The sequence below is a fragment of the Podospora pseudopauciseta genome, assembly GCF_035222475.1.
Source record: "Podospora pseudopauciseta strain CBS 411.78 chromosome 5 map unlocalized CBS411.78m_5.2, whole genome shotgun sequence".
In the NCBI taxonomy this organism is placed as follows: domain Eukaryota; kingdom Fungi; phylum Ascomycota; class Sordariomycetes; order Sordariales; family Podosporaceae; genus Podospora; species Podospora pseudopauciseta.
In genome coordinates this window covers 1,485,874-1,499,687 of record NW_026946666.1, presented here as the reverse complement: position 1 = coordinate 1,499,687, position 13,814 = coordinate 1,485,874, and the positions used below count along the sequence as shown (strand labels likewise).

At 54.5% G+C, this 13,814-nt stretch overlaps 6 protein-coding genes and 2 non-coding genes across 8 annotated transcripts; 2 read left to right on the top strand and 6 right to left on the bottom strand.

The window, feature by feature from the left end:
• Positions 1-89: 89 nt before the first annotated feature.
• QC763_503700 (uncharacterized protein) lies at positions 90-531 on the top strand (the record flags this gene model as incomplete). Its single annotated transcript, XM_062912957.1, has 2 exons — positions 90-328; positions 483-531. The coding sequence occupies 2 exons, from the start codon at positions 90-92 to the stop codon at positions 529-531; spliced, it is 288 nt and encodes a 95-aa protein (XP_062764189.1).
• Positions 532-1,469: 938 nt separating this feature from the next.
• Positions 1,470-1,557, bottom strand: QC763_0083760. The gene has a single exon. It is a non-coding gene; the product is annotated as a tRNA-Tyr (tRNA).
• A 1,525-nt stretch (positions 1,558-3,082) lies between these two features.
• On the top strand, positions 3,083-6,633 carry QC763_503680 (uncharacterized protein; the record flags this gene model as incomplete). The annotated part of the gene is made up of 3 exons (XM_062912956.1): positions 3,083-3,896; positions 3,961-4,182; positions 4,239-6,633. The coding sequence occupies exons 1-3, from the start codon at positions 3,508-3,510 to the stop codon at positions 6,631-6,633; spliced, it is 3,006 nt and encodes a 1,001-aa protein (XP_062764188.1). The 5' UTR covers positions 3,083-3,507.
• A 504-nt stretch (positions 6,634-7,137) lies between these two features.
• QC763_0083740 lies at positions 7,138-7,228 on the bottom strand. Its single transcript has one exon. It is a non-coding gene; the product is annotated as a tRNA-Pro (tRNA).
• Positions 7,229-7,522: 294 nt separating this feature from the next.
• Positions 7,523-8,949, bottom strand: QC763_0083730 (uncharacterized protein; the record flags this gene model as incomplete). The annotated part of the gene is made up of 2 exons (XM_062906160.1): positions 7,523-8,173; positions 8,242-8,949. The coding sequence occupies 2 exons, from the start codon at positions 8,947-8,949 to the stop codon at positions 7,523-7,525; spliced, it is 1,359 nt and encodes a 452-aa protein (XP_062764187.1).
• A 45-nt stretch (positions 8,950-8,994) lies between these two features.
• On the bottom strand, positions 8,995-9,610 carry QC763_0083720 (uncharacterized protein; the record flags this gene model as incomplete). The annotated part of the gene is made up of 2 exons (XM_062906159.1): positions 8,995-9,342; positions 9,584-9,610. 2 exons carry the CDS (start codon positions 9,608-9,610, stop codon positions 8,995-8,997), a joined length of 375 nt encoding a protein of 124 aa, XP_062764186.1.
• Positions 9,611-10,006: 396 nt separating this feature from the next.
• On the bottom strand, positions 10,007-10,402 carry QC763_503665 (uncharacterized protein; the record flags this gene model as incomplete). Its single annotated transcript, XM_062912955.1, has 1 exon — positions 10,007-10,402. One exon carries the CDS (start codon positions 10,400-10,402, stop codon positions 10,007-10,009), a length of 396 nt encoding a protein of 131 aa, XP_062764185.1.
• Positions 10,403-11,085: 683 nt separating this feature from the next.
• On the bottom strand, positions 11,086-13,037 carry QC763_503660 (uncharacterized protein). Its single transcript, XM_062912954.1, has 4 exons — positions 12,210-13,037; positions 12,016-12,145; positions 11,401-11,954; positions 11,086-11,325 (listed from the first exon to the last, which is right to left on the bottom strand). Exons 1-4 carry the CDS (start codon positions 12,560-12,562, stop codon positions 11,217-11,219), a joined length of 1,146 nt encoding a protein of 381 aa, XP_062764184.1. The 5' UTR covers positions 12,563-13,037; the 3' UTR covers positions 11,086-11,216.
• Between the last annotated feature and the right edge of the window lie 777 nt (positions 13,038-13,814).

Genomic DNA, 13,814 nt, shown 5'->3' with positions numbered 1-13,814 from the left:
TACTTGACGACGCCCGCGCACGAACGAGAAGGAGACCTGTGATACCCCGCGATCGAGATATTTTTGCGCGATAGCACTTGCAGAAAGAAATGGACAACTCTGCGCCAGCGTCAGGACAGAATGACACCACCGCGACGACGAGTAGAGCATTGACCCACGAACCACCCCCTTTCCTCTCGAGGATAACCCGCCTCTCCCGAATCTACACGGCGAAATCGCTAGCTTTTCCTTCGGCCTGGCTCAGGGAGTGGAAGGAGTACTTTTACCCGCCGTCGACGAGGCCGGATATAGTGAAGAGTTATGAGTGCAGGCCTGATTTGCCTGTCCGGTATGTGCCCTGCCCACCCACCCCCCCTCTCCCTGTTTCCCATCTATCCAATGCCATGGAATTTTGCTGATACTTACTGTTGGGTCACGCAGTATCTTCTTCCCCTCCTCCTACGACCTAACTTCCCCCTCCACCCTCCCAACTCTCTTCACAGTCCACGGCTCCGCCGCCGCGCCTTTTGTCCTGGGCACTCCGAGAGATGACGACGAGTTCAACCGGACATTTGCGGATAAATACCACGTCTTGGTGATAGCGCTGAACTATTCCAAAGCCCCTGCTTCGGTGTTTCCCGCACCGGTGCACGACGTGGAGGCTTTGCTGGTCGATGCGTTGGGGGATGAGAGTCTTCCTATAGACAGAACGTCTCCAAGGGGGGTGGACGACGGTAAGAAGAAGGGACGGGTGGGGATACTGGGTTTCGGTGCGGGGGGGAATTTAGCGATGGCGGTGACGCTGCTTGAGGGGGTGAAGAGGGAGGAGTGTTGCCCGGGAGTGGTGGTCAGTTGGGGGGGTTGGCTGGATCTTGCGGCGGGCGGTGGGGAGGAGGGGGCGTGGAGGTGGGGGTATGTGCCTTATGGGGTTGACCTGAGGGACGGGTTGGTTAGTCCTTTTTATGCGCGGGGTGGGGAGGGGTTTAGGGGGTTTATTGCTGGGGAGGGGGATGGGTTGGCTGGGGAAAATGAGGGTTTGGCTAGGAGGTTGGTGGGGAAGGGGGAGGTGAGCAGGAGGGGGATAAACTCGGAAGGGGGGATTAAGAAAGGGTTGGAGAAAGAGAACGAGAGGTTTTGGTTTGAGGAGGGGAGGGTGAAGTGGGTGCTTGTGCCGGGGGTTGGGGCCGGGTTTGAGCATAGGGAGGTGAGGGAGGAGATGGGTTGGGAGGAGGAGGTGGTTAAGGATGCGGAGGAGAAGACGGAGTTGGTGATGGAGGAGTTAGGGGGCTGGCTGAGAAGGGTTTGGGGGTGGATGGGTGATTGATATGACTGGGTGGAGACTTTCGCTCTCGCGGTTGCTGTGGTTTGCAGCCTTTGCTGTTTTGCGGCCAGAATTGTGTTCTGATTCAACGATACTTGCAGTTTGATATTGTGGATGGGGGTGCATGATAGGCCCCACTTCTGGCCTTTGGAGCCAACAAATCAAATAACCCCTTGTGGTGTAGTTGGCTATCACGTTCGGCTGTAAAGGAATTTATTGATACCGAAAGGTCACCGGCTCGATTCCGGTCGAGGGGAGATGTTTTTTTTTGCTTTTCTTTCCTGCAGATGCTCCGCTACATAATTGTTATATCTGCTTATGGGTTTTAGAATCAATCCATGTTGATGATCGATTCTGCATGCTCAATCTTTTGCAGATCGAGCGAGGTAGTCCAGGCGAAGCTGACTTTATATGCATGCCTTCATTGGAATGCCCCTGAAACTATCACCTCCTTTTCCATTCATGGCCCTAGCCCAATGATGGGGTTCCTAAAAGTCTCTCTGGACCCGTGGAAGCCCTATAAAGGCCTATTAGGTAACACAGAAAGCGTTTGCCTTCACACACCGATGTCTTCCTTGATCTCACTGGAGTTTCCTATCATACTGTCCGGAGCGCGCAGGCTGGGCCGGTGGCTAGATGAAGGTTTTGTGGCTTGACGCCATGAAGTCATATTATAGGGCATGTAACTCGTGAGCAAAACCTTCATGGGAGACGGCAGCTAAGCTTTCTCCTATGTAAGCCACTGTAAAAATTGATTCTGTTTCTCAACCATTCACCCAAGCCCACCCTCACCACACCCTCCAATGGCAGCAGCATAGGAACGATGGATGGTCGCGCCAAAACGATGAATGCTGCCCTTGCAACAGCGTATAATGGCCTCGAAACGTCGGATATGGCCCCCGAAACGATGATGGATATCGACTCCGAGTCTTCACTCATCATGCGACTGCCTGTCGAGCTTCTACTCAATATCGCTTCCCACCTCCTGCCTCACAGCGCGATGCTCTTTGCTCTCACATGTAAGAAGCACTGGCAGATCCCAAGTAAGGAGATACGCAAACAGCTCGGTCCCAACCCACTCCAGGGAAACCCACCTAGCCGGTACCTCCACGCTCGTCGCTATCTCCTCTTGTATTTATACAGAGACTTGGAACCCACGCACAGTCTATTGTGTGGAATTCTGGCTTCGGTGCTCCACGACCCTGGAGAAAATTTTGGGAGCTCAACGAGTGGGAGAAGGAGCGGGCTTTCAGCTGGCGCTATATGCCCGAGGGAAACGTCGACATAGGTGTATTCGTTTCGAATGGCGCCGAGGGTACTTGAATTTCTCGCCACTCAAGCCATTGGGGACCGTTCATCTAACAGTATCCCCACCTAGTTGACGAATACATGTTGATTTGTAAACCGCGTGGGAGATCTCGGAAGAAAAGGCGCTGGATACGAAACAAAAGAGGTTGCTTCGCGCCGCAAGGAGCAAATGAATTGATCATGTTTTCGGGATTGCTCGGACGGACACAAATGGAATGGCCGGAAGTTGAGATGAATCGAGAAATGCGGCCTAAATGGTACCTATACAATGTTAGCTAGATAGATATCTTTTCAATCCCGTTCGCTCCTTTTGTTTGCCTTGTTATTATCACAATGCACAGTCAGCGTGAGACATGCAATCCTGTCGGCCACATGGCAGACCCGCGAATCCAGACGAAGCTCAACGACCCCTCCCTCGCTGACTTTTCTGGCTTCGACAGCTCGAGCGCCACAGAGCGGCATCCCCTGACCCCGAACGAGACAAGCGCAGCTGGTGTACGCCAATGGCAGCGACCCCTGCCTTTGTCTGCCTGTGCATGCCGTGGGAAGAGGGTAGGTGGAATAAAGGCGGCACCGGCGGCGGCGCCCCCCCCGCCTTGAAGATCATGTCGTTAATCTGTCTTTTTGTCTCACCTCTCACCTCTCACCTCCAGCTGCGGGGACAATGAATCGCAACCTTAGCTGGTGCAAGGGAAAAGTATCCAGAGAATAACATTACTCTGACAACATATTATCTAGTGCTTTCCCGCCTAACCTCCGGCGGAAAAGTTCACCACCTCCCTGGATATACCTAACGGCTATATACCGGACAGCTGGCACTGGAACGACGGAGTGGGGTAGATTGTGACAGTACTCCCGCTCCATCGGTCCCTGGCTTTAGGCTCGTCCCATCCTGCATCATGGAGGAACCCCGGAAACACTCGGCCTCTCGTCCAATCGAGTATCTCCTCTCAGGCATCTCATCGACATCAGCCATCCTCACACGCTTCATCCGGTCTGTACGAGCCTCCCATTCCGATCTCTCTGCTGTCACCCGCGAGCTGTCCGACCTCAGGCTTTTGCTGGAGCTGCTTCGAGATGAGCCTTCCATTCCTTTGTTATTGCAGGCGCAAATGCTGCTGCTGCTGGAAAGCTGTGGGAATACGCTAATACGCATCGATTCAATCCTCGCCCAATGCCGGAATGCAACAGACTGGAGTCAAACCGGACGAGCGCAGATCGGACAGTGCCGTGACGATATAGGATTATTTCGTGAGGTACTGGGACTTGCTTTGGATATCTTGAGCTTGTAAGTGGCCAGTCTTCTTCGTCCGCCGAATTTTCAAGGTGTTCATGCTAATTGTGTCCTGAAGAGACCCATCCCAACAAAGCAGTGCCTCTGAAGCAAACACCATCAAGGAAAATGTCAAGGGCGAGGTTGAGCGATTGCGAGCCAAAACTCTGTCTAACGAAAAGCATGACCCGGACACCAGCGAAGTTCTTGACCTGTATCTGGATGCTGTTACCAACTGCATTCGGTCCTATGAGAAGAAGTCACAGGCGGCACGCGAGAGGTCCGGGTCAGAAGAGACCGTGTAAGCCGTCGAAGAGACCACCACCTACCTTGCAGAGATGAACTAACAATGGCCAGAACAACGGGAGATGTCACGAACCACGACACGCCGGGAATTGAGAAGAACCTTGAAGCAGTCCGTTTGTCTCAGAAAACGCCCGTACCAGCAACGAAGCACAGGACCAACGATGAGCCAGCAGGAGCAAGTTCAGCTTCCAATGCCAGGGCGCCAATGCCACATGAGGACGCCGACAAATGGACATCGTCTCGAACCAATGCCTTTTCTTATTACAGTGGCCAACCGGACTCCATCACCGTGAAGCGCCCTGAAGATCATGAGCCATTGCCAGACGTGCCACCAGTCCCTCCAGTCCCGCCGGCACAAGCACCTCCAACAGTGCCTCTGCCCGAATCGCCCACGCTACCAGGAAGCTCCGGCACTTCGACGCCAGTCCCGCCGAGAGAGATCAATCTTCCGCCGCCCCTGGCAAGATCAGCCTGGAGTCACGAAGATTCCCCGTCCACCAAGTCTGAGCCTCTCGGCTCGGGGGGTTATCTCGAGCCCGAGTCTCCCACCTTCTCCTCAGAGCGTTGGTCTGAGCCTGTCCAGGCCTCCCAAGGTTATCCAGAAACCGAGCGATCCCGTCAAATATCGGTTGCCCCGAGTGAAAGTCCACAGTTGGGACGAGAAAGCCCTCGTACCTCATTCTCGTTTAACCGCATCATGTCTGGTGTCAGCGAGGTTTCGACAGTTCGTTCCGACACTTCGAGTCCTCGGCGGCCATCTCCGGGCCCATCCATGGTCAGTGCCATGTCACCATATCACCAGTCACCTCCCTTTTCACCGCCACCCGAATACCGTCGAAGTCCAACGCCCAGATCGCAGTGGTTGCCTGGGTTGGCGTCACGCAGTCTTGTCTCTCCCGGCCTCATGCCTCCAAGCATCAGCAGTCCCAGCATCATCGGCCCCAGTATTGGATCCGCAAGCCAACTCGTCATACAACCACCGGCAAAACACAGTGGGCACCAGAGTCGAATCGAGGTCACCCCCGCTCGCCATCTGACAGATAAGGCCAAGTCCACTCGGATCCTGCATATTGACACTTCACCAGCAAATATGTTTGTAGCCACCAAACATGATCCCAAGACCGTCAAGATCTGGGCCATCGCCAAAAGCGCGCTGCATAGCACCATCAAAATCACGTCTTATGTGCAACCACAGGTTCGATCCAGAGAGTACTTCATCCGCAGTCACGCAATCTTGTCGGAAAACGCCACCCTCATAGGTATCACAACCCACTTCGGGCTCACCCTCGAAATATGGAACTTTGCCAAAGGCGGCACCTCTGCCAAAAAGGTCCAAACCATCGACGAAGCCCACCGGTGGGCAGCCTCCAAGCGGGACGCTTACCACACCGACTACGCACCACTCGTAGTCTACCGCCCCAAAGGCGACCGAATCGACCGCTTCTTCCTCGCAAGACACCCCTCCGCCAAGAGACCCTTCTGGGAGGACTCAACCCACTCGATTGAGCTCCTCAAGGCCGGACTCCCCTTTGTCCCCAAGTTCCCCGAGCTGGCTTTCTCGTCCGACTCCCCCTTTCTAGTCGCAGCAGCCGGACCACGACCGGGTGACGCCCCCAGAGCTCACGCGACGATACTGATCGCGTGGCTCATGAAACCGACCTCTGACCACAAGCTCCGCGCTCGAACCCCCAACGCGACGGTGACCTCGCTCGAGGATGAAGACCGCCACAAGCCGTACAGAGTCCACATACCGGAATACCCCGCCTTGCAGACCGCCCTTCCAGCCTCGCTCATCGCGTGTGGGTCATTGGCGGTGTCGATTTGGATACCGGCCAACCACACCGACGTTGCCGTTCCGGGGGGGAAATACCGCCGACAACCACTCCCGGCACCGGAACGGTTTGTTGTCGTCTGGGACTTGCCTGCCAACTCGACGAGGATATTTGCGATTCCTAACGTTCAGGCTTGTGTCTCCCCCAACTGCAAGTATGTCGCTTATTGTGATGCGAACGCGGGGCAGTTTGTGATTATTGAGGTTGAGACGGCGGAGGAGATTTGGAAGTGGCCTGATGCGGCTAAAGGGGAAAAGAACAACAACATCCACAACCATCTGGCGGGGTTTGGGGGCCAGTTTGAGGATTTGCATAAGGTGACGGTGTTCGAGTTTTCGCCGGATGGGGGGATGTTGGTTGTGGGGGATGATAAGGGGAGCTTGGGGGTTTATGAGGTGGAGAAGGGGGAGGAGAGGTTTGAGCTCGGGAGTGGGATGGAGGTTAGTTTGGCTGATGTGGGCCACTACCCGAGGGGGATTGAGCAGCAGCAGAGCAGTAGGTTTTCGGATTCGAGTTTGTATGTGCCGTTGGGGTGGGAGGGTCAGCAGGGAGGGGGGAGTGGGAATGGGAGTGGGAGTAGTGGGGCTTTGGAGTGGAGGGGAAGGAGGGACTGAGGTTGACCGGGGGGTTGTTAAGTTTTGTGGGATAGGTGTGATTTTTTTTTTTTTTTTTTTTTTTTTTTTGCCGTCATGGAATGGTGAGTTTTGGTCTTTGGGATATATGGTTGTGAATGGGATACCCGGGGACGGCTGATGGGAGGCAAAGTTCATGGAAACAGATTGTTTGGAAGGCTTGATCTTTTGGTTCTTGTTTACCCCCTTTTAGTCATATAATTCCATAGGTTCTTCTCAACTAAATGGTAAATTTTATATCTAAAAAAGCTTTTAGGAAATACTCGGTCCCTTTTCAAGTGCACACGGTGGTTTTGCTGCCCTACTTGGAAGTCTTGAAATACGTGTTAGGGGCAACCAAAGAAGCGTACTCAAAAGCTAGCAGCATAGCGGGAGAGGGCTGAAAAGTTCAGAGATTCGGGAGGAGAAAATACATACACGATTGCCCTGGGGAAGAAAACATTGGCGTGGTCGACAGACTGGTTTAGCAAAAATGTCAAAAGGTTGGGGCCGAGCCAGGGCTCGAACCTGGGACCACTTGCAACAGCAATGAGAGGAAGTTCCCAAAGCAAGTATGCTACCACTACACCACACGGCCTTGGATGGATTGATGGAAAAGCACATCGAAGAAGGGATATGTAATGGGTAAGCGTTCTCTAGTTTTGCGACATTGGTCTCTTTGTTTCTACTGACTTTGCGGTGTTTAGTTGTGACGATGGAAAATTTCGAAGCATGTGGATGGGATCTGGATAAGGGTTTCGGGATATGACGTGTTTGACTATTAACTGATGTAGATGTTCTGACACTCATGAAGTGGGAACCGGTCTTTACCCGACTCGGCCCTTCAAATCTCCATAACCCTCGCCGGATCAATCCTATACTTACGGGAGGCCTACTGCTTGGTCCTCGCCTCCCCATCGCTGGCAGGCCGTGGTGTCTGACCCTTTTCAGCTGCATCGTCAGAAGAGCTTTCACCCTTGCTCACCAGCCCAAACTCCGTTTCGTGTTCCTTTCGAAGTGGCACATGCTTCTCAACAAACGTGGCAAGGAAGCCTAGACCGGCCATGTCAACAATAACATACCAGACCGCATTGAGAGCGTGGACGTAAATCCCGATCAGCGCGATCCGGATGTCAGCTGGTAACGACCGGATCCCGCCCTCCGCCTCCGAGGCAGACACGAAAGCGTACGCGGCTCCATCCGCCAGGAAAGACTTGAGCTCCCGGCTCAACATTGAGTTGCTCTCCAGCCGTGTGTTGAACTGCCCGTTGAAGACGATACTCGCCATCGTGACGCCCCACACCAGGCCGAACGACCTCACAAAGCTGTACGTCCCCGTAGCGACGCCGACATCCTTCTCCTGCAGCGGTGCCAGCGTCGATGGAAGCGTGGCGGTAAAGATGACAGCCGTTCCCGCCGAAGCCAAAATCTGAAACCCAACCCACGTCCCCGTGCTCGAGTTCTCGCTGAGCAACGAGAACAACCCAACCCCGATCGCGCTGAAGGCAAACCCGACAAAATGCAGAGGGATATACAACCCCGTCTTTGTCATGAAAACCCCGTCATCCCCCCCAGATGGATGATCGCCAGCGCAAACGGCAAAAAGTACACCCCCGCCGTCAACGGGCTCACCCCGAGCACACCCTGGAAGTACACGGGCAGAAAATAGCTAATCGCCTGCAGCACCACACCCCCGAAAAAGATAATCACAAACCCGGCCGCCGATGTCCTATGTTTAAACAACCTCATCGGCATGCTCGGCTCAACAGGACCCCACCTCTTCCCCTCAGCGGACTGATGAACATGAAACACCACCCACCCAGCCACACCCACCACTATCGGAACAACAACCTTTTCGCTCTTCCAAGGGTAAACCCTCGTGCCCCCCATGATAAGTCCAAAGAACAGGCTGACCATACTGGGGATAAACAGCCCGTTGCCCACCCAATCAACCCGTCTCACCACCTCCCCCCACCCCAAACTCTGATACCTCACCCGGAGAAGTAACAAAACAACAACGAACCCAACAGCAGAAACAGGCAGGTTGAGCCAGAAGATCCACCTCCAATCCGCCCTCGCCAACGCACCTCCTATGATGGGGCCGATGGTGGTCCCAATAGCAGCGGTGCTCAAGACAGCACTTAGATACGGCCCTCGATGCCGGGGGGGGATCATGTCACAGATGATGATATCGCTCAGGACGTATAACCCCCCCGTTCCGAGCCCTTGGACTGTTCTTCCCGCGATGAGCATGGCAACGCTGCTCGCTCCACCGGCGATGCCTGACCCGAGGGCGAACAAGGCGATGGAGACGAGCATCGGGTTGCGACGGCCGAAAATGTTGGATATCTGCCCGAAGAAGGGCTAGGGGGCGGTGGAGGCGAAGAGGTAGGTGTTGGCTATCCAGACGTAGTCGTTACTGGAAGCCGGGGAGCCGTGGTTGAGGGAGTGGGTTATCGTCGGGAGGGAGGTGGTGATGATTGTTGCGTCGATGGCGGAGATGAAGGAGAGGAAGCAGAGGACGAGGAAGACGAGCCAGATGCGGAGGGAGTGGGTGAACTTGTCCGCTTCTTTGACTACTGTGGGGGAGGTCTTCTCGCGGTGTCGTGGTGGGAGGGGGTTTGGAGGAGGGAGCCTGGGTCGGCGGGGGAGGCTGTTGGGCCTAGGGGAGCCGCCATGATTTGATGTGAGCTCTGGTGATGATGGAGCTGACTGTAAGAAAGAGGTGAAGTCGAGACAGAGGACGGAGAAGGATCAAGCGGGTGCGGCGTTCAAAAAGCCGTTTGAGCTAGTCCGTACATGTTACAACCCCGGCAGATGTGGGAGGGGAGGAGGATTGAGGGAATGAGAGGAGGAGAATGGTGGGGGGGAAGGGGTGAAGGTGAAAAGAAAAATAAAATGTCTGTCGGTTGGGCCAGGCTGCCTTGACAAGTCATAAAAAATGCGAACCAACTGTTCGGATGTTGCGTTGGGAGATCATCGCTCAAACAAACGACAAGCTGATGACAGGTTCAAGTCGACACAGTGTGTCGCTTTCCAGGCGTCCCATGGGGGTTGCATGCACGTCGGGACGTTTACCGTGCATGAACGGGGGTGTGGTAGCGTGGCCAGGCTGAGCTGGTAGCACACGTGCAGTGTCCCGGGAGTTATATAAAACACATACTGGATATCAAATCAGAGGACCCTGCCCCCATCCACACAAGTCAGACTGTTGACTGCCTGACAGCCCGCGTCTCTGCGCATAGGAACCAATAGTCCAACAACGTGAAACCGAGCCCGAAGAAGCCGCCTTATTTTTGATACCTGATGATCTAGGCCGAGATAAGACGTGTCGCCAAGCCACGAACACAACGAACACACCCAAGATACACCCAGCTCAAGGCAGGGAGGAAGCAGTTAACCCCGCGATCCCGCAGAAACCAAAGACCCACGACGCCGCAAGACGGAAGAGCGCCCAGCTGGGGTTGCCCCCCTTGTAGACGATATACGTGTCGAGAATGCCAGCATAAAACCCATACACCGTCATGATGGTGTCCAACTCGGCGAATCTCCCCCTAAAGTAAAAGAGGAAGGCGACAAGACCGATGATGGTGGTGCGAGACTGGCCTTGAACCATGACAGGCTTTGCCTCGGGTGCTTGGGCGACGTTGGGAGGGAAGCCAAACTCGAGCATGGCCCCCTCGGCATTGAAGATGGGCCAGATGCCGCCAAAGGTGCTGCTGGCGGCGAGAATAAGCGCGGGGATGTGGCGTAGAGAGAAAGGATACGACATTGTGATTTGCCAGCGGAGGCGCGGATTTCTTGGAAGTGGTTTAGTTTTTTGTCGATCTCTGGTAGGCAGGAAGGAAGGAAGGAAGGAAGGAAAAGATAGGTATTGAAGCTGTGGGCAAGGAGGCAAGCAAAGCTGAAGACGGGCGAAACACGAGTCTTGATATGCACCGAGCGGCAGGAGGGGAGGCGGGGGAAAGCCACGAGCGGTTAGCTGTTTGTAGGGGCTTGCAAGCAGACAAGCAGACAGAACAAACGTACTTGTTGCACAGTGCGGAGGTGTTATCCTAATCAAGTGCTGTGTTTTCATCCGACTTTGCTGCGGACGCGGATATCGGCCCGGTTGAGAGAGGCACAGCACAGCTCGTCTTTCCAGCCCCCAAACCGGCGACTTGGCTGGGCGCTGGAGAACTGGAGAACGGCATTTCGACGGGTCCTTCTGCCACTGCCGTGCTGACATGCCCCCCCAAAACAGCCGCGCATCTGATACCTACAACTGCAGCCTTGCGGCGAAGCGCTGCGAACTAAGAATGCGACAATCTACACATCAAGTCTGCTCAGCCTGTTGGTCTATGAGTACGAGCAATGGAAGGTGAGGTGATATCGTGAAAAGGCAGCAGCGAGCATAGCATCGCAGTATGTGCGATAGCCGTGCCGCACCCACTGCGCAGTAGCGTGGAAGATCGCAATAAAAACCACAGTTATTTTTCATTCACGTATGCGACTATGGTATCTAAAATCTTACAAGCCACTCCCCTCTCTCATTCCCGCGCAGTCAAGCTAATCTTGGTCCCAGGGAAAGGATAGATAAACGTCCGCTAAGCAAAATACCTCGCCGCCCCCGGGTCCGTTAGCTGCATATCGTATCTTGCGATGAGCAACCCCAGCATGGCCTTCATGACTGCCGTGACGTAAAACCGCCCAGGGCTGCGCCGTTGGTGATAGCAACGTCAGTGTCTCACTCTTAGTCAAACAACCTCGGACTGGAGAGGGAAACCTTACCAAGCGCACCTTCCTGTGCCCCATAGCTGCCAGTCAGATATGCTGGTGAAGTCGGACGATTTGTCACCTGCCGAGAATGATGGGCGGCTGTCGATTTTGGCGACAACCGCCGGGTCCGCAAAGCGGAAGCCTTGAAAGTCGTTGGGTTCGAAGACGGACGAGTCCATTGCCATGCCGCGGGCTGCCGTGACGATCCATTCGCCCGGGTTGACGGCTGTGCCATCTGATAGCTTGAAGGGCTCGAGTGCCATGCGGCGGGTGCTGACCGATTCGACCGGTGTTATCCTGGCGGATTCTTTCATGAAGCTGTCGAGGAGGGGGAAGCATTTGCCGCCTGACTTCTCGAACGTCTCCCAGCCGGTGGCCTCGATCTCTTTGCGGAGGGGCTCGACGTATTCCGGGTGGAGGCAGAGGTCGTGGATGGCGAAGCAGACGGTGGTGGAAGTAATGTGGACTGATCCAAACCATAAGGCTGTGAGGTCGTAGACGATCCTTTCGGCCGTCCAAGGGCTGTTTCTTGGGGCGCTCTCCATGATCCATTGCATGCAGTCTTTCTGCAGAGAGGAATCAGCTGTCAGTATTGCATTTTCGCAGGCGCAAGGTGACAAGGCTTACATGTTCAGGTACCTTGTGTCCAAGTTTGGCTCTGGAGTACTCGTCCACCCGCTCAGCAGCGACTGGGAGCAAGGTGTCAAAGATTACAGAGCTGGAGTTGAGCTTGTTGGAAAGGAACTTTCCGATAGGCCTTGAAAGAGTAGGAAGTCAGCTACATCTCGCCCTCGAACAGCGACGGGAAAAGGCGAGCTTACTCGGACAGAAACTGGGGCAGCAACCGCAAGATCTCAGCAATGAGCAGGGTCTGCTCAATAAAGGTCATGGCCGCCTTCATGAACTTTTCATTCTTGGCCAAGTCCTCGCCAAAGAACGCCAAAGCATTCGAGTGTGCGATGGCCTTGATGATGATGTGGTAGAGCTTTGGCGTCATGGTCTTTCCATCCTCAAGCTTGGGGGCCGAATCAATCTCGTTGTCCATCAGGGCGCTCATTGAACGTCTGATTTGGGGAAAAACCTCAGGCAAGTGGTTCGTGAGCATGACGCGAAGGGTTCTGATCAGTGGAATCCCCTCGGCACCCCTCTTGTCCATCCAGTTGAAGCTTGACATGGTGTGTTTGGGTTGAAGCAGCTGCTTGGCTGCGGCCTGAAGAGAGAGCACATGGTCGGGAGCTGAGTCGACCTCCCTGATGTGTTTCCAGGACGACACGACGACATAACGGTTCTCGGGGACGTGGATGTGGAATGGCTTCCCAGGTCAGGCCTTGTTGAATTCTTCCTCGATGATCTTGGGTCCTTGAAAGAGGAAAAGCCATGCTCGAGCACGTCTTTTAAGGAAAGATATGGGCGAGTGGGCCACAAGTCATGGTCGGGAAGAGGTGAGGATGTTGACAAGTGTAAAAACGATGGCCAGGGATAAGCAACTAAGCACGAACCCCTCGGTCTCGCCGCCGGTGGAAAAGGTGTTTAGCAACATGGCGGCGTGTGCCTTGGGGAAGTGAATGATGTTGGGATGGTGAACAAAGACAGAACTTCTGGAAGCTTGAAGACAGAATGGTTTATCAACATCAACCGATCATCGAGGCCGCCTTAGTTGTCCCGAGAACCATCCCGAGGTTCCCGACGGTTTGGTTCTCTTATATAGCTACTATACTCAAAAAGTCTCAGTTGCGGCACTGCACACTGGTCAACCAGTCACTTCACGGGCAGTCTGGCTCATCTCGCATCCAGTTGTCACTGATAGGGGGCTCCATTGAACGTCGGCACCAATGCCACACTCTTGATAAGTTTTCAAGTTTCAACGCACCGTCTTATCCACCAGTTGGTCGCGAGCAATCCGCCAAGGCGTGATGTGTTTGCGGCGTTGGTCGTATGTCGTTGTGTCTTGCACGGTCAGCCCGATTTGGGGATTGCCCCGTGCAAAAAGGGACGTCGTCTCTGCTACGCCACTGATCATCTACGGGAATTGCAAGACATGTTCACGGCGGACAGTTACATCGACTGCTGTGCCCTTCTCGGATTGACCAAGGCTGGACACCTTTGCCCTGCTAGTGCAAGGCTTCTTCTCTTCAGAGTTGATAGCTCCAGTCAGATGGCAGTTACGAAGCCGGAGCAACGGCGCTGGCTTTTATGCCACGAGCATGCATCTAGGCGATGTTGCAACGTTGTGCACACGTGGGAAAGGTACGAAATGGCACAGTGCACAGTTTAATCTCTCATACGGCCCACTATTTCTGTCGTGTCTTTGGCGCCCTGCATGGGCTTTACCGCGAGCCTACACGCCTAGCGGTAGTCGCGCTACCAGGTTACGGAAAGGATCAGTAAGCACCCATGTAGCGCTGACGCTAACAGACAGAAAATTC

Bases quoted from the DNA above. Each gene is read 5' to 3' on its own strand.
- QC763_503660 (XM_062912954.1), bottom strand. From the start codon at position 12,562: ATGTCAAGCTTCAACTGGATGGACAAGAGGGGTGCCGAGGGGATTCCA. The intron at 12,146-12,209 runs GTAAGCTCGCCT...TACTCTTTCAAG, and splicing joins CTGCCCCAGTTTCTGTCCGA to GCCTATCGGAAAGTTCCTTT. The intron at 11,955-12,015 runs GTAAGCCTTGTC...TCCTCTCTGCAG, and splicing joins GACACAAGGTACCTGAACAT to AAAGACTGCATGCAATGGAT.